Source organism: Sturnus vulgaris, chromosome 3 (genome assembly GCF_052056855.1).
Source record: "Sturnus vulgaris isolate bStuVul1 chromosome 3, bStuVul1.hap1, whole genome shotgun sequence".
NCBI classification, from domain to species: domain Eukaryota; kingdom Metazoa; phylum Chordata; class Aves; order Passeriformes; family Sturnidae; genus Sturnus; species Sturnus vulgaris.
This window is the reverse complement of record NC_142245.1, coordinates 30,809,876-30,833,214: the sequence shown is the minus strand read 5'-3', so window position 1 is coordinate 30,833,214 and position 23,339 is coordinate 30,809,876. Positions and strand designations below refer to the sequence as shown.

At 39.4% G+C, this 23,339-nt stretch overlaps 1 protein-coding gene across 1 annotated transcript in view; it reads right to left on the bottom strand.

Annotated features, from left to right (window-relative positions):
• Positions 1 to 3,509: 3,509 nt before the first annotated feature.
• The window catches only part of KCNK5 (potassium two pore domain channel subfamily K member 5), a 35,285-nt gene continuing 15,455 nt past the window's right edge, over positions 3,510 to 23,339 (bottom strand). Inside the window, exons 2-5 of the mRNA XM_014877270.2 lie at positions 12,367 to 12,478; positions 10,791 to 10,957; positions 9,501 to 9,669; positions 3,510 to 8,680 (exon numbers count right to left, since the gene is read on the bottom strand). Of these exons, the coding sequence (XP_014732756.1) occupies positions 7,866 to 8,680; positions 9,501 to 9,669; positions 10,791 to 10,957; positions 12,367 to 12,478 (1,263 nt within the window). The 3' untranslated portion in view covers positions 3,510 to 7,865. The remainder of the gene's footprint in view (positions 8,681 to 9,500; positions 9,670 to 10,790; positions 10,958 to 12,366; positions 12,479 to 23,339) is intronic.

Below are 23,339 nucleotides of genomic sequence, written 5' to 3'. Positions count from 1 at the left end.
AGCATTATGAATAAACACTTATACTTTAGCTACAGAAGCTTGTGACTTCTATTTCAATGTGAACACAGATTTATTTCACGTTGGTATGCACATATTTTGCAGTTCTGCCCAGCAACCAGCAGTATGTAGGAACAAGTGCTCCTCTGCACAGTTTATTTTGATCAGTATGGATAGCGCCCAACCCACAAACCAGCACAGAAGAGGATTTTTGTCTCTGATCTTAGCGGCATTAGGAATTATGATACTCCCTTGTACACCCAAAAGCTTAACTAGAAAAACAGAAATGTGATCAACAAGTGTCCAAAGCCGAAAGTCCACAGAACAGTGCAAAGCTGTTGACAGGCCTTACACAAGAATTTTTTGCTCTTGGTCATTCATACTGAATGTATTAATTCTCACAATTATAGGTATGTTATGGTGCCACACTATACTTTTATATCAAATAAGATTAAAAGTATGTCAGTGCTTACATTTCACCTGTATTAATAATGCATAGATGCAATTTGATAACATGAGTGCTTTTGTTTAGCATTTTTAGGAGAGTAGCCAAAAGAATGTTGTTAAGTTAGCATGGGAAATTTCACAGACTGTCTGTAGGAAAAATACTGACTTGTACTTAAGATATTTTGTGTTTTAATCTCCTCACAGAGGAGAAGTTCAGAGTTTCAGAAATTTTCAATTTTTCAGAATTCATATTTTCATTTTTTTTCCTGCTTTCTTTGTCATTTGCAGCCCCAATCCAGTAAAGAGAAAAGAGGGGACAGGGTATATTTTCCACAGCTTTCTCCATGTAGGAAACAACATAACCACCAAAATATGAAGAGTAAGTTATCACTCTTCTGCTCTTTTCTATGAGCAGCAAGTAGTCACAAGAGGGAGAGAAATTCTGGCATCCCATAAAAAATATTCTAAAAATAGAAAACCAAAACTCTTTGACTTCACAGTTGTTTCAGTTTAACTTGTAAAATCCAAAATGATTATCAGAACATTTTAATCGGAATGTTTCTCATATGTTAGTATATTTTCCATATATCTACTCATTTTTTTAATTAACCAGAAGGAGTTCTGGTACTTGGAATCTTGGCTATGAGAGGAAACCCTCCCAACTACAACATGATACCTGGCTTTCAGGAAGCCTCTGTACAGGATAATGCTTCCAGCATCCCAGTCCATATTAACTCTTTCTTCCCAGAGAAGCCCTCCTGGTGTGAAATAGCAAATTCCCTTGGTCAGTTAGATGAGTACCTGTGGGTGCTCTGTTTTGGACCTGTATGCTCCTTTCAGTCATGGCACCACTCCCTGTGCTAGGCTGGCTGCATAGTCCAAGACAACCAGTGGCTGCTACTTTGGTCACCCCAAGATGCACAACACCTGCTTGGACACCTATTGTCCACAAAACATCAACCTCCTCGCCTCCCAAAAAAACCCCAACCCCTTATGAGTCTGTTTCCTTGAGAGCTGGGAATACAATCGAGGCAGTAAAGGGCAGTATTGCACCCCTTTGTCCCTATGTCTTTGCCCTCATGCCACAATGCAGCAGGAGTTGTATCAGCTGCATTGCAAAAGCAGGTATTTGCCAAAAAGAAAGTGAATATCCCTCACCAATCCCTTTAGTACCTCAGGCTGCACAAGACCTAGTGATGAACAAGTTTGAGTGGAGAGCTAAGGGAGGAGGCAATGCCATGGCTTTGCTCTCAGCAAAGATAGGTGACTCTGGTCAGGGCTGGGTTTACTCCCATTCACCCATCACTTCTCCTTTTTCCTCAGGCATGAAGCCACAGCCCACAATCAGCCAGTAAAACCAGGCAGGGTATGCAGAGAAAGCCCAGTCTAGGTGCAGGTCAAGGGAATTCTCCAAGAAACAAAAACGTAAAAATCTAAGGAACATTTTACTCAGCACAACCTTTTATTCTTATATATCACAGTATTAGTTATCTTACCAAGGGCAGGTAGAGGCTAAAAATATAGCCTTTTTATAGGTTAAAAAAAAAAAAGTAAAAATCAACCAACCAAAAAAAACCCAAAAAGCAGCCAACCCTTGCTGACAGGCACAAGGTACAAGTCACAAATTTAAAAAGAAAACCCTTCCTCTTTAAACTATAGGTAACAGAGCTCCACCACCTCCTTGCAGAAGAGTTGAGAGAGGTATTTCATGGGTTCTTCAGGACCTATGTCCAACTACAGGAAATTGCCCTGGATGGAGTAGCATTTCCCTGTTTAAAACAGTCCTGAACCACAACTGATCCTGCTTTCTTACTGTCTTCATCTCTCAGAATTAAAGGTTTGAGTTCTCTGTGTCCACAAGCTGCAGGTTGCTGGTATCATGTTGCACTGGGCACTGTAAAGGCCTACGATACACATTCAGTGAAAACATATCAGGCTTTTTAAGTGCCAGCTGGTCTGTGATTTTATCTGTCTATTAATCTATTGTATTCAGAGGACCTGCTGCCAGGCATGGACCATAAGAACAGGCGTGTAACAGATACAGGTTTGTCCTGTTTTCCTACTTCTTGCTACCCTCCCCTCTACAAATTAATGACACTACTAAAATTCCGAGGGTAGAAGGTGAACAATAGTCTCCAACCTGCTGGGAGCTGATAGAAATATTCCTGGGTGCTTACCAGACTCCATGCTATGTGCTGCCCTCAGCTCCATGAGGAGCTGCCACCTCCCTCTGGCTCTTTTTGGCCACCAGTCAAGTACTTCTTTCTTCTCTGCTCCTGTTGTGTGGCTGCAGGAAAAGCAGAGATTGGCTACCCTCACTCAACAGCACCCACCCTTCACTCCATGCCCATGCATCTCCTCACTTTCCCAGCTCGTGCTTCAGCAATTCCACTCAGCTGTCTAAATGCCAACGTTCAGGCTCTTCCTCCTCAGGCTGAGGTTGTCCCAGTTTCTTCAGATGGCTCCATCTCTAACATGGGTACCACCAAGTCACATTTTGCTGCCTGTTAAGGCAGGTAGTTAGCTATTTTCCAGCGTGTTGCCAAGGGAACTGCTGGAGTTGAAGGACTGCAAATACTTCTAGCCTGAAAAATGGTGAGCATTGCTACTAGAAATATTGTGAAAATTCATAAACAGCTACGCAGATATTTTAATAGCTCTGGCATGAGATTCAGATACCAGTCATAAATGTCCGCTTTATTTTATCACAGTACTGATTAATTCTAACACTTCCCATCTCTGTGCATCTTCTTTAATAAAAGCAGTCCACTGATAAAACACAGCCCTTAAAATAATCTTCAGTTTATTTTTCAACAGCTGTCCAAAATCCACATTGAATAATACTTTGCTATGCTGTATCTAATTGAAGACCAGATGCCATTGAACTGAAGTCATCAATACCCCATACAAGTTCAGGCATCTGCCTGCATAAAACAACTCGCTTTTTTTGGCTCTTTACCTTCCAGCTCTTTGGGCCAGAACCAGTCTCATCTGTAAGGTACATTACAAGTGTAGGTAGTTTTAAAAAGAAATATTGATTGCCATTCTTCTCACGACAGAGAGGATAAATTGTAAATTTTTTATTGCAAAATATTAAAATAAATTACATTTTACAAAGACTTAGCAAATATTTACATACAGTGTGATTCCAGTGACAATCAGCAACAAAGAACAGACAGACAGGCATATTATGGAGTGATAAGAGTAAGAACTGCACAAATGTCAAAAGCTGTATGAAAGACAAGCTAATTTTTAAAAGTTAAAATCCATCACAAATGGAATAAATTCCACGAGGCACAAAAATTACATGTCTACAAAGTTCTTTTGTTTAGTCAACAGACATATTGCTTTTTGCTCTCCTCGTCTGTCTCTACACTTTCCCAGATCAACTGGAGGAAAAATAAAATCTTCGCATATACAGCTGTGTTACCATGGATCTGTTATCAGCCTGGTTTTAATTCTGCATGCTTTGTGATATCCATTGCCAGCAACAGATTCACGAATCATTAGTTCAGAAAAATTTAACACTCTGATCTTGTATTTCTTCAGTGACTTCGTACCAGTGTATCAGATGTGTCAGGCTGCCTGATGTGAGAGACAGGTATCTGGAAGTGATGCCCTTCTGGTAAAAACAGGCTTCAATAGCACAACACAAACCCAAGAAGCATCACAACGATGTCATGAAGAATGGGGTCACACAGTCTTACAGCACTTAAAAGACCTTTTGTAGGAACACACTTCCATGGTCACGTTTCAGGATTTGATTTTTGAAAAAAAAGAATAAAATTGAAAGTACTGGCTCATCTTGGCAAAATTAGGAAGTGAACCCATCCTTCACGTGATGTGGCTGGAAATTAAAACTCCTTGTAGGCAACAGCTAGAAAGAAGAGTTTTCACTGCTATTACATCCCTTCCTTATATATGCTTTTAAGATTATTTCCTTGTCTAAAAATCTCCCTTTTCTCTCTTTCCAGGAAGAGATCTGTCTCACCTATAAAACCAATTCCACAGCTTTAAGAAAACTGATAACATTATTAGTTAGTCAAATGAAATCAACTGGCATCCAAAGAAAATGTTTCCAGATTGACCAAATAATTGAAATATCTACAAGACATAACCAGGTAGCACTAGGGAATTCAGTCAGAGACACTTTTGGAGCTGAACAGAACAAAATCCAGCCTGGACACCCCTCTAAGTCACTACATGTAAATCTGAAGGCAGAAAGACATTAGTTTAGATCCCCCAGGCAGATGCTCTTCTCAAGATGTGGAAGACAGGCAGGCAAAAAGCTGTCTTGTTTAGCACTTCGGCACTTCTGAGATGGCACCATAATTTTAAAAACCCTGGGAATGGTTCAGCTTTTTGGAGAGAGCCACTATGAAAGCTATGCACCAACTAAACCCCTCCAAAACTCTGAAACATGTAGGGCTTAATGAGACCAATTCGGTTGGCCCCTGTGTAAAGAGGAATTTTTTCCCAGTGTTAAGATTACATTAAGGCACATGGTGGGATATCTTGAGAACAGTTTTGTGAGGTGTGATCATGTTTCCCCGAAAAACTGGGAATATCGTTCTTTGTTTTAATAAATTTAAACTATTACTTTAAATCCCAAGATACTTATTATGCAGACTTATAGTCTATGCTGACTACACTGGGAAAGGCCAGAGAGCCACATCTAGCTTGATAATATGAAACAGATCCCATCTATTCTCAGCTCTGGCGTACAAGTGCACTTCACTACGCAGAACAGAGTCTGGGTTCCAGTGTGCAACATCCCCTCCCAATCAAAGCAGCCCAGCCAAGTGTCTGGGTTGTATTATTTCGGTATTAAAGAGAATTTTTTCTATCTTTTTTTTCTTGTTTTTTAAATGAACATTGGACTATGCTTTTCCATTCCATGCACTTGCTGGAAATATTTTCTCTCCTCGTCCTGTAGCTTTCTAACTGTTACTAAAACTTTGATCTTTGAGTCAATAATGGAAGACAAGTTGGAGAACAACAAAAGCTATATGGAGTGCTTTCTTATTTTCTTTTAAGTTAGTGTGGACTTTTTTAAACATAAAGTATTTTTAAAAAAAAAGAGAAGGCTAAACAGACTGCGCATCCTGCGCATATACACATAATCCTACCTAACATTTCTTATAGTTATAAAGTACAGCTGTCAACCACAACCCGTCAGATACAAAATCTTGAAGGGCTTGGAGTAATTTTAGAAGAGTGGGGATTAAGGTACCTTACTGGAAATAAATAAGAATCATTTTGATATGGCCTCCCCCGCTTTCCTGTCAGATACAAGTCAAATTCATCCAGCCACCTCTCCTCCAAACAGAGTAAATATAATAAAATTTGATTAAAAATGAGAATCTCTTGTCAACAACACTATCATAAATTGCAGATTAAATACAAATTAAATTACGTTGACTCCACAGTTGTTTAGTGTAACAGAGGTGGACACGAGCTGGCCACAATTTGGCCATTGTGTTCACATTCTATTTGAAAAAATGTCATATATGTGGAAAATTCTAGGAAAGAAACAGAATAGTAAAGACAGTCTCTTTTCTTCCCTTACTGTTATCACAGTAGATAACTCCAAAACTTCCCATCTAAAGGCTATCTAACCAGAGTACCAGCTCCCCTTCTTCTGTGGAACAGGCCAGCAACTGAAGCTGCAGCCAATATTTGTAATTGTCAGATATAGCCAGTAATTTCAGATTAGCATTGCAAGGTTCCATAAGGTCTTCTTACAGAGCTAGTGAGTCTGCCAGCATTACACTGAAAACGAGATTGAGACAACTTTTGTTTGCTGAACTTTGGAAACTTTCATACATACCAGACTGACTTAAATACTCTAAAACCAAACAGATCAGCAGAACCTGACATGCTAAGGTTTAAAGGTCTTGGCTATTTTCTGTTCCAAATATATTGGATAAAACTGAAGTCAGTACCTTTAGCCAGCATATTAATCAAGAGCCTCATCTGAAAGAGTTGTCAGGGTTAATGCATAGATATAGAAAAAGAAAGAAAAATAAAGCCATGGTAAAATTTCTTTGTAGCCAAAACAATTTGGGCATACATGTTATGAACAGACATGTTTCCTTCTAGCGAGTAGCCCATCTGCCAAGTCAAAAGATAATACTTTTAGAAGCTTAGAGCCAAAGTTCCTTCTAAAAAAAGTGCCTTATGGCCTGAAGTCACTCAATCACATCTCAGTTTGCCCAAGGTCTGATATCGCCCAACCTTCTATCAAGTGGGATAGAATAACCATTGTATATGCACATAGGTCAAACTCTAAAAACAACCAAAAAATATACAAAGTGTAATCAACTGTTTCAAAAATCATCTCCCATTCAAGTCATGTCTGAAGTACCAAAGCAGGGAGGAACATCAAACAACAATACTGACTAACACACTGCCCAGATCAGCAGCAGTGCTACGGGTCCCTTCTAACAGGTATTAGGGCATTTGGAGAATATCTGTGCTTCCCAAGGTGATTTTTTCCCAAGAAGAACAGTGTCAATAAAACTTCACCTGTACACAGATACTGTATAAGGTTCATTCAAGTATTTCCTTTAGGAAATGGACAGTGGAAGGACACTTTCAACACAAAAAAAGTCCATTGCATCCTGCTTGTGCCTATACACACTTTAATCAGTCAGTTTTCCAGTCACTTTACTCTTTGACAATCTGGGGCTGATGTGCAGCTTAGCAGCCCAACTGGCAAGCTTCATCCCAGATGATACTTCCTTGTTAGAGGGCTCCTTCTCGATCCATTCCTTTGGAATTATTAATTTTAGTATTTTATTTATGAAATTAGAATTCACTATAATTTGACAAGCACTACAGAGATGTTTCAGAAGCTTCCTTCTCAGTCTACCAGCACACCTCAACTCAGATCTGTGTGTCCTGGCATTCCATCCAAAGTTCCTCATTAAGTACAGCGTGCTAACGCCGTATTTTTGGCAGTAACAACAATGGGCAATCCCCTTGATTTCATCTGTGATAAAAGCAGGATTCAAATCCAGATTTTCAGAGGCGAAAGACTAATGGAGTAACCGAACATATCTGATGCCCAAAACAGTCTTGCAACAGTATAGTTGCACTCCCAAAATATTTCCTCAATGAAATGCATGAACTCAGAGCAGATCCAGTGTATTAACTAGTCTCTTCTATTTTGTTCAAGAACCATAAAATCCAAAGAAGGAGTGGGACTCCAAATTCAACTGTTATTTTACAAGTCTTTCAGAAAAGCAAAGCTGATGGGCTCAGAAGCCAACTTAGGATGGGAAAAAGATACTGGACTTTCTTAGTTTGGGACTTGCTTTTGTTTTCAAAGAGACAGGAGAAGCTGCAAACCTACTTTTCTCCTTGCTCTATGTTTAATATGCACTGACCATTTTCAGAAAATCATTGTCCAGCATTTTTCATGTAGCAGCCTTCACATTGCTTACTGTATTATATTCATTCATCAGTTGTTCATAAGGCACAGAAAGTTCTAGCTCATTATTGGTAAAGGTAGATTCATCAGAGGATGGGAATTTTACCAATTTTTTTGCAGTTTCAGATTCCTCGGCAAGATTATCGTCCATAGAGGATTTTGACGTTTCCTCATCATCCGAGATATCTTCCTCTTCATCATCATCTTCATTTACAAATGTTATATTGGCATTCTCAAATATTAAGGGTCGATAGTCTCTGGAATCCCACACTTCACCTTCTTCTTCACTAATCCTGTCCAGCTGGTTCACAAACATGGTTCCTTCTAGAGGGCTGTCTCCAATACGTTTGTCATGGAGGGGTCTCAGTACGTGACCATTTTGAATGTCCAGGGAAGCCTCATCATACTCAAATGACTCTGTCTTTGTGTAAGTCACCTGAACGTCTATACTGGCATTCATTTGTTTGGCATTTTCCACTATAATCATTTTGTCATTGCTTGTCTTCAGGGCCTTCTTCCCTATTTGCTTTATAAGGTCATTGTAGGTCTCTTCCTTCTTTGAAAGAAAGCTGAAAATGTTGACATCCTTTGAGGTACCCATTTGAAGGGGTTTTTTAGACCGAGGATGGTTGTCAAATGACTCTTTTCTTTTTTTCCTTCGTTTCTTGATTGCTTTGTGGACTTCCACAAACATACTGACCTTCCAGTTAACAAAGAGTGAGAGCCAAGCTAGTCCCAGGTAGATCCATAATTCCACAAAATATCTGTAGAGCGCATGATAATTTGCATCTGGATTTACACCTACAGGAAATTTAAAAAAAAAAAAATTACTGAAAGAACACTCACAGCTGATAAACCTTTGAAGTTATGCTCCTGAGAACTGCTCTCTTCCTCACTAGAAGAGCCTTGTTATTTGAACACTGGTCAGAGAGGTAGAGAGTGAAGAAATGAAAGAAAAAGTTGAACCCACATCTTCCATTTCTTGGCCACACGTATTCTGACCACTGCACTAACAAAATAAAAATGAAGCATATTTATCCTCTCCTTTTAAGATATAAAACTGAACATTTTCCTGTTCAAAAATTACAAGTCTTCTTCCTGCCACTGAAGTATGTATATATAGGTACCTCCCTCGAGAAAAAAATTCAGAGTTCCATTTACGAGGACCAAAGTGCTGAAGAAAGCAGTGGACTTTAGAGAAAAAAGAACTTTAGGAGGGAGAGGGGAATATGCTCAGGATTCCCCATTGATTAGTTCTAGGCAGGTGTAGAAAGCATTGCCCAATGCCTACACATCCTGCTTAGTATACTGGATCCCATTCAAAGGTGCACAACTAATATGGTGGGCAGGGTAGCTCCTTGCCTGAAATACAGACCTGGGGCACCAGAAGGACTTATAGAGTCCATAAGCTGCAAAATTAACCCAACAAAGGCCTTAGGTGTCTACACCAACACTGAAGAGCCAGATCTAGCCCATTGAATCAGTACTCAGCATTAACAGAATTTTCTATCCTGCAGAATGTGCTGGAAAAGCTTAGAAAATGTATTTTCAAATTAAGTTTGGAAGTAGAATTGTGACACTATGCATGTAATGAAATAATACATAAAATACAATTACTGACCAGCAACAAAATCTCCAAATCCTATGGTGGTGATAGTGATGAATGAGAAGTAGAGGCCTTCAATGTAATTCCATCCTTCAGTTATCATGAAGACAAAGGGAGGAATAACTAGATGGACCAAGACACCCCAAACAATGAAAATAGCCGTGCATGTAATTTGGGCTTTCCTCTGTGAAGGAAAAAAAAAAAAAGTCAGGGAAAGATCTCACCTTTTTTTCCCCCACCCATGGCACCAAGAATCATCTGACAGTAACTAATATTCAAGTTTTGTGCTAAAAATTTAGCCACCATAATTAAAAGTCACTAAAAGTGACTGAAGCAAACAGACCTTTTTTTTTTCCTTTAGGCAGAACTCCCTATTCTTACAACTGTTAGCTCAAAAAGGATTATTTGCTCATAGTTTTCTTTCATGCTCTTGGAAGAGTTTAAGGAGTTCCTGGTATTTGATAAACTGGCCTGGGATATGGACATAGCACTCTAGTCTAAAAAGCCATCAGTACCTCTAATTTTCCTTTTACTCATTTGAATAAAGAAGATCAGAAGCGTTTTAAGGTGCTTCTCTCCTATTTCTGTTTCCTTCCCTTTGCCACTCATGCCAGCATCTGTACAAACCTGCACATATACATGCATTTCACTGTTATTTTCTATGCTTTCTTCTCAGGTGCAAACTCAATAAATTTCTTGCTCTGATTCTGAAACCAGGACCTAAAGCAGTCCCAGTGCCCTCCAGGCACTATGACTCTGCACTGCCTCCCATTTCTGTGCAGAATTAGAACTGAGAATTCACTTGCAGTGGGGAAGGGAGGGAGGGAGGAGGAGAAAGAAGCCCAAACAAACCATCACCAAAAATCCAACAAAATGCCACAAACAAAAAACCAAAAGCCAGTAACTCAGCACAAAATATTGTTTTGCAGTAGGTTCACTGCATAGCAGGAAATATTTGTGCTAGCATGAAGGCAGGTGGGAGCCAAGTGGGACAGCTCATTTTCATTTCTGTGCCTGAGGAGCTTGAATGAAATGTCTGCGAAATTGAGCCTTGTGTACGTTTGTCCTAAAGGACTTCAAGATAAGAAGTAGTACCAGAGGTTTTCATAAGATCCCATTTTGCTAAACTTCTTGCAGAACTAACACACCATGCCTCTTTTACTTCTTTCAATGCAACAACATTTGGGAAAATTTGTATTTGTGCAAATGTTCATTTACTACGAGATAAGCAGGCAAGTTAGGAAGTGTAAGCTTAATTCATGCATCAACACTACACAGTTCAAGGATAAACAAGTAAGGGCTTACCAGGCTTACTCCTCTTTTCGTCAGAAACTGGCCCAGCCTCTTGGCACGTCCTCCAAAGAATTTCCCCAGAGCACTGATCCACGTCAAGCAGAGAGGGACTCCAAAAAGCCCATAAAATATGCAGAAGAGACGCCCAGCGTGCGTCTTTGGGGAAACATTTCCGTAACCTGAAAGAGATAAGTATGTCCTCTGTCTGTTCTTCAAGAGAATTCAAGGCAGTTCTACCTGTGCACAAAATAACACTCTGTGGGCTCCCACTGTGTGGGGCACTCCTCACTTCACCATCTAAAAGGGATTTTGGTTTACTCCAGCTGCTCATCTTCTGAAACTGGATGCCTTCCAAGTCTACTCTAACAAACACATATTCCATTATTGCACTTTAAGTGTTCCCTAGATTTTGTGCACCTTTTTCTGGACAAGATGGGATAAATAGAAAATAAAGCTCATCTCAAAACTTCTAATATGTTGCTCCAATCTTAAGCAGCACTGTTAAACTTGACTGATTTAATTTTATGGAATGAAACTCAAAATTCATCCTGAAGCTAGCTCCCAGATAAAAGATCCACTATTCACATTTAACTTGTGACCTGGTACCTTTGCAGGGTAACAGCTTGTGAGTTAAGTGCAAGGCAAGTAAGTGCAAGATATTTCAAATGAATTTAGTTCTTTGCTGGTCACAGAACCCAACAGAACATTACAGATTCAGGATCTAAAATCAGCAGCCTATTTTCTGAACTTTTGACAGAGTTTTCTTGTTTAGGTGTGTTGTTGACTTCAACATTTTTTCATAAGTTATATTATAAGCTGGGTATTGTGAATCTTAAATAAATAAAACCACAGTACTGCATATGGTTTAACAGTAAGACTTCTAAATTCAGTCCTCTTTGGTTATTTTGCATTCCTTTTTTGGTTTTTTTTGCAATTGTAGATGCAACAAGTGTGTAACAACACCATGTAGAAAAGATTTTTCTGTAAAAGCAGAAGGTAAATGATGTTGAGTTCTGAAAACCTCTGTATCACAAGAGGAAGAAGTCTTCCAGTGCAGAGGGTCTTAAAAGCACAAATCAGTAGTGATATTTAAAAAACAATTCTGCTTCGCCTGTCTTTTAAGAGGTGGATAAAAAGTCTAGTAAGTTCTGCAATCCAGAAACACTGATAATTTAGTAGAAGCTCAAGAGGATATGTGCATGTAACAAGACAGAAATCCAAAAATCTCATATGCACTTGCTTTAGGTAATAGTTTAATGGAATGCTTTGTTACGCTTTTGTTTTGGAATTTTATGACTTGGAAATTTAAGTGAATCAATGGAACTGAGATGGCACCAGCCAACCCCAACAGCACCTTTAATCCATTACTTATTGGAAAGGCACACTTTTCTCTTCTGTACACACATGGAGAGAGTGCCAAAACCCTCACCTTTTTCCTCTATAAATCTGCAGGTGAACACACACTTTAGGCAGTTCCAACCATGGGGACTTTATTTGGTGGCTACCTTGACACAGAAATGGGAGAGTACAAACACAGTACAGCCTACAGAAAACTACAGCTAAGAAGGTTGACCTAGTAAATATTTACCAATTGTAGTGATCACAGTAGCAGCAAAGATCACAGCGTTAGGCCAATTCCAGTTGTTGAAAGTATTGTTCCCAGTGATGGCAACCCCCTGTTCAGCAGCTTCTGACACAATCTGTAAGGAAAAAGTAACAATCAGTCTTGTAAAATCCTACCAGCCTAAAAAAGAAATGTGTCTGTCCCTCTCAGGTTTTCCCCCTTAGCTCATACTTTCAAGATAATCTCTTGAGTGTTTTGTGAAGACTAGCCTAGTATATTCACTAACAATAATTTTATGAAATGCTGAAAACTTGCTTCACATAAGAAAAATTAATGCAGGTGCTCTGACATTTCAACAGGGAGTTTTAATTGATTTAATTTAATAAACTTCTACTTGACTTACAAGTTTAAAACAAATAGATCTCTTCCAGAGAGCAAATAACACTCATACAGACTGAACTAGGATTTAACCTCCAGTGCAGATCTTGAATTTGGTTTAACATCAGGGACATCTTCAGAACTGCTGTCCATTTCAAAACACTATTACATGCCTCAGCTTTACTTGGGTATGAATGTCACAGAATCCTTGGCAAAGCTCATGCGATTCATGTTAATTCACCTGCTGTCTCTATCAAAGTGAAACCATCTACAAGCAGATGGTAAAACTGTACATTTCAAAGACAGAGAAATTAACATTTTTTTTCACAGCATTTCATGCAACAGGATTCCAATCACTGTCCTTGAATCAGGCCCTTTTCTTCTCCCATGCTGGGATCTGGTATGCCATAATGAATGCAAAGTACTAATTATTATTTAGTGCAGAAAGTGGAAGTTTCAGATCAATACCATACATCTTGCTAATTCTGGAGTGCATTTCTACCTCCCCAAACTAAAAGGAAAAAACCAAACAGATACCATATTCTCTCTGGGAAATCTCTAGTTATTTAAATCTTTGCCCTGTCACATCATGATGCAATTAAAGCCTTAGCAGGTTACTCTACTTTTTTCCCTTCAGTGTTTACACTGAACTAAACTCTGAGGCTACACCCATATACAGAAAAGGTGAAGATATCTCCAAATGTTGATTTACAACATTACCCACTCTCTACATTTATCCCTCAGTAAGTGCTGAACATAGAAACTGTCTATAGCTAAATATAAAAAAAAATTGGAAGCAATATACTTTTTAAAAAAACTTATTTAGAAATAAACATGACAGGTGATATTTATCTTAAACTGGCAAGAACTTATGAAGGTAAGTACAACCAACTCTTCCTTCCCCCATCACCCCTTCCTTCCTTTTGTACTTGATTAAGATCTGATCTTGGACTCAGCAGAGACTCAACACAAAGTTCAATCACTACTGAAAACATACACAAGTTAACACAGGTTTTAATTATTCTTGAGACTTATTACTTATCACCACCCTTCTACTGTAATAAGAATGCCCTCAAAGTGAATATATTGTACATATACAAGATGCAAACAATTTAATTAAAAATGTACTTTCAACATTTCTGTTCCAGAAGATAAAGGGAGAAGCATTGAAAGTGAATGAAGGTAAAGAATTAGATTTTTTTTCCTCTGGTAAATTCAAAAGTGTGTGTAAAACTGGATGCAGTGTCTTTCCATAGCCTACAGGCTCTGGATAGAAAACAACAGAGTTCTCACCAAGGTACTCATTTATCAGGAGAAAGTGGTGTACAAATGAGAAGCAGCCCTAAAACAGGCAGGTTGAGAGCAGGCAAGTAAAACATAAAATGTCATCCCTCTTCCCCCCCAAAAAAAAAGGGATTACAAGAGCTCATCTGAGAAGAAACCAGTCAAAGTACAATCACTCATTTCTGCCATGGTTTGCAGAGGAACTTCCTGAAAGTCCCAAAGGACATCCAAATCACCTGAAAAACACCATCTGTTATCTATTATTCTTGAAAAAATGCCTTGACTTCTTCCATTGCCTAAATGTTACACTAAGCACCAGTTTTCCAGTCATTTTCCATTCCATAAGCAGACTTGGCTTTTTTTTTTAGTTGTTGTTTCCTCACAGAACAAGTGATCTCCAAGAGACCCAGTGAACTATCTGCTCCCATTGTCATGGGCCATTATCTCATTGCATTAATCCACTTGGCCTGACCTCATGAGCTCAGTTTCCCAGCACATACAATTATATCAAAACCTGCCAGGGTTTGAGGTCTGGAAGTCTCAAGAGGGCCCAGAGCTGAGGGAAGAAGCTGCTGGACTGAGTGGCACACAGCTGCCCTTCACAGCCAGGCAGCTAACATTCTGGGCGAGATGACCAGCTCTACAAGTTATAGGAACCCTTAGTATAGTGAACCACAATAATTAATTATCCAGACACAGCTGACAGCCTCCTCCTGTCCCTATTTGCACACAGCTATTGGCTATTAGCACACAATTATCTACGATCTACAGTCCAATCTTTTAAGTTACTTTAAGCCTGCAATAAGTCTGAATGCACTATATGCATCCCTGCAGCAGGAACAAAGATGGTCACAAAACATGCTTAGATAGCTTTGATGCTGTGGGAAATATGTAGCTGCTTTCTGAGCAGCATAACTTTTGCCCATACTGAAATAATTAAAGATTCTGGCTTAAAACAAAAAAAAAAAAAAAAAGGGGGGGGTGGGGAAGTGACTGGACACTATACAACTGAACTGCAAACATGGTTGTTTTTTTTTGCTTGGCAAATGTGTTAAGCTCTAATGTCAGATATGTCTTTGTTTTCATATGCTAGGATACAGAATACCCCAAGTTGGCTGTGCTGGATTTCTTAAACTACAGAAAACTTCCTCCAAAAAGCCTTTGGATTGTAAAATAGGAAGCAAAGAAGAGGAAGAAGAGGGTAGATGGTACAAGTGTTCTTAGTATCTTGAAAGATGTAATTTAAAAATATCTTTTCAAGTGTTTCCAAATGCAAAAGCTAAAATTAACTCATAATTTATACATCGCCTTAGGTCTCACCTCAAGACAATTCATACTGATAAAGGTGGGACTGCATTTTCAGTCAAATGGTCTTTTGCCTCACAGAATCAAAACCCTTCTTCTCCCTCATTCCCTTCAACTCCAGTTCTGCTTCTTAGCAAAGGAAAAAGGGGAAGAAGTTTTAGAGACTCTGGTGTTCTTGTTGAAAGTTAAACAGACTTAAAATTACTACCTCTTCTGGTGACATTAACACAAGTAGAAAAAGGGATGTAATTTGAAAGTCATCAAGCAGACAATAAACTCCATTTGCAAGGTACCTTCCCACTTCCCCACAAACCCCAGCACTGCTCCAACACAGCCTGGTGTTTCCTCCCTTTGGTGACATTTTTACTAACCCTCTGATGACCAGAGGAACTCCAGATTCACCAGGTATCACAGGAAACAGTTGTTAAATCTCCTCTATCTTGGACAAAGAAGAGGAATTTATCTCAGATGTTTTAGGCACCTGCCACTTGAACCCTCCCTATATGAGTAAGAGAAGGGCTGGAAAGTTCTTAAAACAAATTTAAAAATAGCAAGGCAAAGTCTTGGCCCATATAGGTCACACACCATTCCTGATTTTATTCTAAGAGTTAAGGAGAGCAAGAAAATCTTAAGATATTGTAGTAAGGAACAGTTAGGTCTGATGACAATAAGCAACAGGAAGAAAAAAGGACTTCTAAGGTACTTGTGGCCAGATAGAGAGATACACCAGACTGAAGACAGAAGAAAATAAACCGGCTATATCTAAACTAGAGCAACAAATCCTGCCCCCAGGCTCCCTAGTACCTACGGGAAGAACAGCCAGATATTGCTCAGAGCCAGGTCTCTTTTGAAAATGCTAAAGCTTCCCATATTATTTAAAGCATTCCCCGGGGATCTGACATATAGATCTAATGGCAGCTTTAAGGTGGTGGTGTGAACAATTGTCTTTTGAAATGCTGTTTTTCCACAAGAAAGGAGATGTAATTGAACTATTAAGCCTGAAATTAGACCCAATGGCTTTCATTCTACTCTCAGCAGTATTACAGTGTAATGGACAACCACAGCTCCTTCTAGATCCAAAAGCTGAATCCATTAAACCAACAACATCCTTTGAAGACTCCTAGGCTTTGTCCTCACTTCTGACTCCAAAATATAGGAGTAATTTCGCTTCTTTCTCAAGTTCTTTCATCAAGGATGTAAAGATTTAGTGCACTGAAAAACACTGAATTTCGATTCTACCAAGTACTTTAGAGACTTTCCTACAAGGAATAAAAGCTTTAACAGCAATCTTTTTCACATTGACATCTAAATCTTTTATACAATTTGAAGAAACCGGGAAAGTGCTGTAGTTATCTAATCACAGGTATGTATAATACCGACAACTTAGCCAATCACAATAGAATTGTTCAGGGTAATAAATTTTAAATTTAAACTATCAGATGAACAGTGTACTGCTGTTCATCTTTAACCAGATTTCAGTTTTAACCAAATCAGTAGCAGCAAGGCTAAGCAGACAGGTGAAGTGGTGCAAGCAGTTGTATGAACAAAAAGCCTAAAAGAACTCTCAGTGACTTTAAAACTAGAGTTAAAATCCATGCCATGCAAATTGCACACCCTTTTACTTGTCCCACGTGGATTTTACAGTGATTTAGGTTTTCTGGCTCCAGCTATAAAGTTACAGTAGCAGTCAGCTGTTTACAATAATCATATTTTTAAGTGCAATAAAGACATATTTAATTGTTAATTAATATCTTTCCGATAATAAAAAACCTGAGTCACATGTTAAGACTCCAAGTTCAGAACATATGTTACAAAGTTCTGCTGACCTGGATAATATTGTCTCAGGACTGACTACACGTATGTAAAGAGAAAAGAAACCCTCTCAGCCAGTAACCCTTTTGAAGGAAAAATGCCTGTGGGTGGTCACAGCTAGACTGACAGGACAGCTTCCTCAGACTCATTATGTAGACGGGCAGCACAGTGGCCATGGCCAGAAGTTTCCTGTCACGTTGGCATACTGCACTTTGATGTCTGCTTGCACATTAAAAGCAGCAGAACCTATTTCACAGGCACAGTCTGAATTTTTTAAGTACTTTATAGCTAGATCAAGCTGTAGACTCACAGTCAAACTGGAAATCCTGGCTTACAGCTGTCATAGCTCAACTACTGAGTAAGTTTGTGTGTTTAGTTGTTAAACAAGAAATATATATCTAATGTAATATTAAACACCATAATCGATTGTTCTGAGTTATAGTCAGAACAGAGAAAGAGAAAACAACAAACAAACAAGGTAGATATTGAAGGTGATTGGCTTTCACTCTGCACCCCCGATGTGCCCCAACTGAATGGAAGATACTGTCCATCAGAGAAAATATTTTCCTCTCTGGAATACCTTGGCAGCTTGGCTTTTGGGTAAGGAAAGGAAAAGTGAAGCCAACTATGCAACTAATGATTTTACCAACGAATAAAAATCTCTTTCTCCTCAATTACTTTTCATGTCTAGATATATGAGGTGTACACAAGTAATGTTTTATTAAAATTTCCTGTTTGAGTTCCATAAAGACTTCATATTAACCTATATATTCTTTCACCTCTATTCCCAACCTCAAAGACAGATGCAGTACTGCTAAGAAAAATCTTGCTGTGCCACGCTGCTTACTTTGGTAGCCAGAGACACAACGTGGCAGAGCTGCAGAAAGCCGAGAGAATTCCCATACGGTGAAATGATTTCATCGAGGCAGCAGAAAAATCAGCTATTCCCATGTCATCTTTAGAACGGCTGCTATACACGTGTCAGTGCACAGAAATGGAAGCTCATCACTTCTTGGAAAGGAAAAAAAAAATTCTTTAAGGATTAGAATACAAAAAAACCCACAGCCTACAATACAAAACAGCAGCACCCTATCTGGACACGTTTCTGCCACTTGGCACCTGGCACCTTTAATATGTAATCTGCTCAAGAGTTCTCAGGAAGGGATGGTAGTAGCCATCCTCCCCTTCTGAGCAACTCAAAGCCACCAGAAAAGCACACAATTGTGGTTCCTTTTTAAACTCCCATCTCTGGTGTAATGGCAGAATTACCCTAACTGCTCGTTTGGACCCGAGTTCCCAGCTGAATCACGCTGGCAATACGACCAGGGCCAGCACACGGGGCCAAGTGGACAAGGCTTTGAGGCTGCCTGTGCCACTTGACAGTCTCTGCAGGATTCCACGAACCAGCAGGACTTAGGATAGCTGACCTCTCATTTCCCTCTCAGCATTATCTGTGTTTGCAGTATGAATTTCATGTTTGTCAGGGCAAGAACCATGCCAGATGTAAAAAGAAGTCTTTTAGCTGAGTCCTGGATTTCCTACTTCTCGTCTGTGGGGAATGGTTTGCGACCTTTTTTGAGAAAGAAAAATAAGACAAATGAACCACATTGTCTCAGTCTGACAGGCAACACCCTTGTGTCTTGCTAACCTGTGAAAGTTTTACTGTCCTTTACTGACCTATGCAGAGAGTTGAGCTGGAAGGTGGTTGGGGCAAGAGGTGCAGGATATGAGTCAGCAGCACCTGCATTACAGAAGGATGGTGGGAATTAATAAATTCCACATTAAGTGAAGAGGACATCAGTTGACTATACAAGTCTGATTCCGGATCAACTAAGCATAAAGGAGTGAATACTCAGCTGGCCTATATTAAACTAGGTTTTGCAAGGTTCTTGATAATCCTAGAACTTGTATAGTCTGTTTTAACAAATAAAATCCAAGGCAGAAACAGATTGTTTCTAACAGGACAATGGGGTTGTGGACCGTAGCCACCTACTACAAGGTCAAAGTTGAAACTGAAGCAAAAAATAGGAAGTAGTCATTGGGGGAATAATGTTAACTTTCACTTCTAGAAGAACAGAAACTCCATAAGCTTCATGCTTGATGTTGACAGATGTAAATAACACACACAAAAGCATACATGAAAATTATGCAAAAAACTAGAGAGATCACTACAAGTATACAGGATTTATTCCACTTTATCTATGAATTGAAATAGAAGAAAAAAATAAAAACAAACCCTGGAAACAAGTGTTATTCCCCAGGTTTACATTCCTATGTAGATCTACCACAAATAGCAGGGGATAAGTTTTCCCCTTGCTGTCAAAATCAATCACTTTATAAATGCAGTGCAAGTGCTATTGCAAGTACATACATATTTTGCATTTTTCAATCAATAGTTTAGTCTTAAAATATAGTTCTCTTATCAAAGGACAAAGTCTTGAAAATTCCCAGTAGGGGGAAAAAAACTCTGGGAAAATATGGATTAACATATTTTGGATATGGGAGGAGTTTTTTCCAACAATAGCAAGATTTAATCCAGAATGAGATGATATTTTCACACTTATATCAATACAGCAGATAGAATATTATCACTTTTCCACAGTCTTTGGAGGAAGAAGAACTCAAAGTTAAGTTTGTTGTTTTTTTTTTAACTGCTTCAACATGTGAGTGGTTTTTGTTTGTTTGTGTGCTTTTAATAAGGCAATTATAAAAGTTATTTAAATTTGCTACAAGTGACTTTAAATGATCCATCAGTATCTTACAGCATACAAAATAGAAAAGGTATATGTAGAGTTCAAATGCATTGCATATAACACACTTTATCCAAAAGGTTATATCACAAGATTGAACTTGCTCTGAAGAAAAAATTTGGCTAATCTTGTTGATTCTTCATTTACCCAGCCAACTTCTTAGTGTTTTATTCTGTTCATGCAACAGTGCTTCTCAATGCATAAATGAATTACAGAACCAAGACACTCCACTGCTTTCCCTTCATTATGCTTTACTTTGGTCTGTCAGGAACTTGTGCCTTCACCTAAAGCAGAATTTTTCTTACCTAACTGAGCCTCCAGCAAATGCCACTTCATACAAAGCTGTCCCTGCATCTAAGCCTGATATTTAAAGAATGCATGTAAATACATGCCTGGTTTTCTCTCTGCATAGTTTTGTGATACAACAGACAGCAAACGAGACATCATTTCTGGCTGTCAGTTTAGAACATAGAATACCCAGAAGGTTTCTTTACATGCCTTGTTCTTGATTTCTTATTTAAGTCATTTTGTCACAATTATTCATTTATTTTTAAGTGGGAAAACTGTTCCGAGACTTCAACGTGGCTAGCACTTCCTTTAAAGCAGTCTTGCTAGTTTTATTGCAATATTTTATTGTCTCCATTTAGATGGAGAAAGTGCAGAGTGGGATACCTTGTCATGTACTGGACTTTGAAAGCAGATTCCAGTGAAAGTAATTAAGTACACGCTATGAAGAAAATAGCATGTGGATTAGAGCTCAACATCCATTTTAATTTACTGATTAACCAGCACAGAACAGGCTGTCCAGTAAGAACACCAAAGACAAGAAACTACGAAACAAGACACTACCAAACACAGAGAAACACAGAAATGGTCTTTACTAGAGAGAAAATACTCTTGACTAAACAACTGCATCATTGCACTGTAAAGAAGCCCTGTGTATGTCTTTCAAAGGGCATAAATGAGTTTGAAGAGGATTAGAAAACTTTCACATTTTAATCCTACACATACTCCTTTACAATTGAGAATATTCATTATTTATAATTCTGAGGAAGCTTCTGTAAAGTTTATTTAGGTGCTCAGAACTAAGGAAAAATACTGCCATACCCCAAAGCAAACTGGAACTGCTCAACATGAGCTCCAGAATCTCTCTGCAAAGGAGTTTGTTGGCTACACCAGTGAATTCCTATTTGCATCCAAAGTTCTATCACATTAGCTGTTCTTAAAATTCACACTACTCAATCCCAGAAAAACCTGTAAATACAAAGAGTATTTAAACAACAGTATCCTTGCTATGTGTTAGTTAGTCGACTGTGTTTTGAGTGGCCAAGCTTTGGTAGTGGGGGTGGCTTCTGTGAGAAGCTGCCAGAAGCTTCCTCCATGTCCAGCAGAGCCAACACCAGCCAGCTCCAAGATGGATGTGATGCTGGCCAAGGCAATGATGGTAATACCTCTATGATAATGTAGCTAAGAAGGAAAAAAAAGTTCTTGCTCAGACGTAACTGCAGCCAGAGCAGAGAGCAGTGAGAATGTGAGAGGAACAACTCTGCAGACACCCAGGTCAGTGCAGAAGGAGGGGCAGGAGATGCTCCAGGCTCTGGAGCTGACATTCCCCTGCAGCCCCTGGTGCAGCCCATGGTGAGGCAGCTGTGCCCCTGCAGCCCATGGAGGTCCCTGGGATGCAGAGATCCACCTGCAGCCTGTGGAGGAGCCCCACACCAGAGCAGGTGGGTGCCTGAGAGGAGGCTGTGACCCATGGGAGGCCTGTGCTGGAGCAGGGTCCTGACAGGAATGTGCAGACCCATGGAGAGAGCTCACACTGGAGCAGGCTCCTGGCAGGACTTGTGACTCCATGGGGAACCCACACTGGAGCAGGCTGTGCCCAAAGGACTGCACCCCAGGGAAGAGTGACCCACAGTGCAGCAGTTCAGAGAGAATTGCTGCCCATGAGATGGACTCAGGTTGGAGAAGTTCATGGAGAACTGTCTCCTGTGGGAGGGTCTCCATGGCAGAGCAGGGGAACAACTCATCTCCCTGAGCAGGGGCAGGAACAGCATGTGATGACCTGGCCATAAATCCCCACCCCTGTCTCGCTGAGCCACTGGGTGGGAGGAGATAGAGCCTATGAAGGCAGGGGGGATGAGAGGACGATGTTTTTGAGATTTTACTTTTCATTATCCTGCTCTGATTTTGTTAGTACTAGATTCAATTAATATCCCCAAGTTGAAACTGTTTCGCCTGTGATAATAATGGGTGAGTGGTCTGATCTCTTCCTGTCCTTAACTCACAAACCTTTCACTGTATTTTCTCCCTCCTGTCCAGTTGTTGAGGGGAGTGATAGAGGGACTTTGCTGAGTGCCAGGCATCCAGCCAGTGTCAACCCACCACATTTTACTATTGCATAGTCTCCAGGACCTTCCAAAAAAACGTGCGTGAGGGAAGTTTTTGAAAAGCATTTGTGTTTAGATACAATGCCATTATAAATAAAACATAAGAGACAATACTGTCACAGCTCCCTACCTTTATTCAGGCTAGTGGCTTAAAAATCTGTCCTGACTTTGCAGAGTAGACCTGCTTTCTAACTATTCTGCCAAGTGCAAAAGAGTTTTCCCACACCTTCTCCCAGGTGCTGATGATAGATAGATAGCACTTTTCCACCCTTTCTCTTTGGCATCATTATTTAAACACAGCACCAATCACACACATGTTAAACAATGCAGAAAGTTCTTCAGTGGACTGAGTCTCAAAAGGAACAGAGTCCCAAATTTCAATCTGGGCGTTTCAGGGTTTTTTCTCCTGGGTTTTATGTTTTTGCAAGTGCAGAGTGTCTGTGGGAACAATGCTAAAACGATAAATTTGTAACAGGGACCAAGCACTGAGCTGTATCAAACCATAACTACTGACAGTGACAACTCAGTTAATAGAGGAAATAATTGATTTAACATGCAAAGGGCAGTCTCATTAAAGACAGTAGTACAGGCACAAGCACCTCTTTTTGTCTCTATGTCCTCTTACTCCATATGCCTCCTAGTAGGCAAAATGAATGAGGGCAGAGAATGCACATTTGTCACAGATCAAAACACTCCTTATTTCAGTCTTTTAAGTGCTCATCTGTTTTCTTGTTTTTCAATTAAAATTTAATCAGACTAAGTGATCCTTTAGAAAGGCAATCTGTTAATTAACCCATATTAGACAGCAGAAATCATGCTCTTCAAGCACAATCTCAATTTATTATCCAGAAATAGCTCTCATTAGTCAGAGACAAGGGGGGGTAAGTTTTTACATACAAATTTAGAAGACATATGCTCTACTCTAGTTTTAGCTTGTTATCTGAAGGCCATGCAATAAATCATTAATTTAGAGGAGATGTAAAGAACTGTCTTTTTACGTGCCTGAACCTGAAAGACACGTAAAACTCTAATTGTGGCTTAAATATAACATTTATGAGTCTGGAAATTTCAGGACACA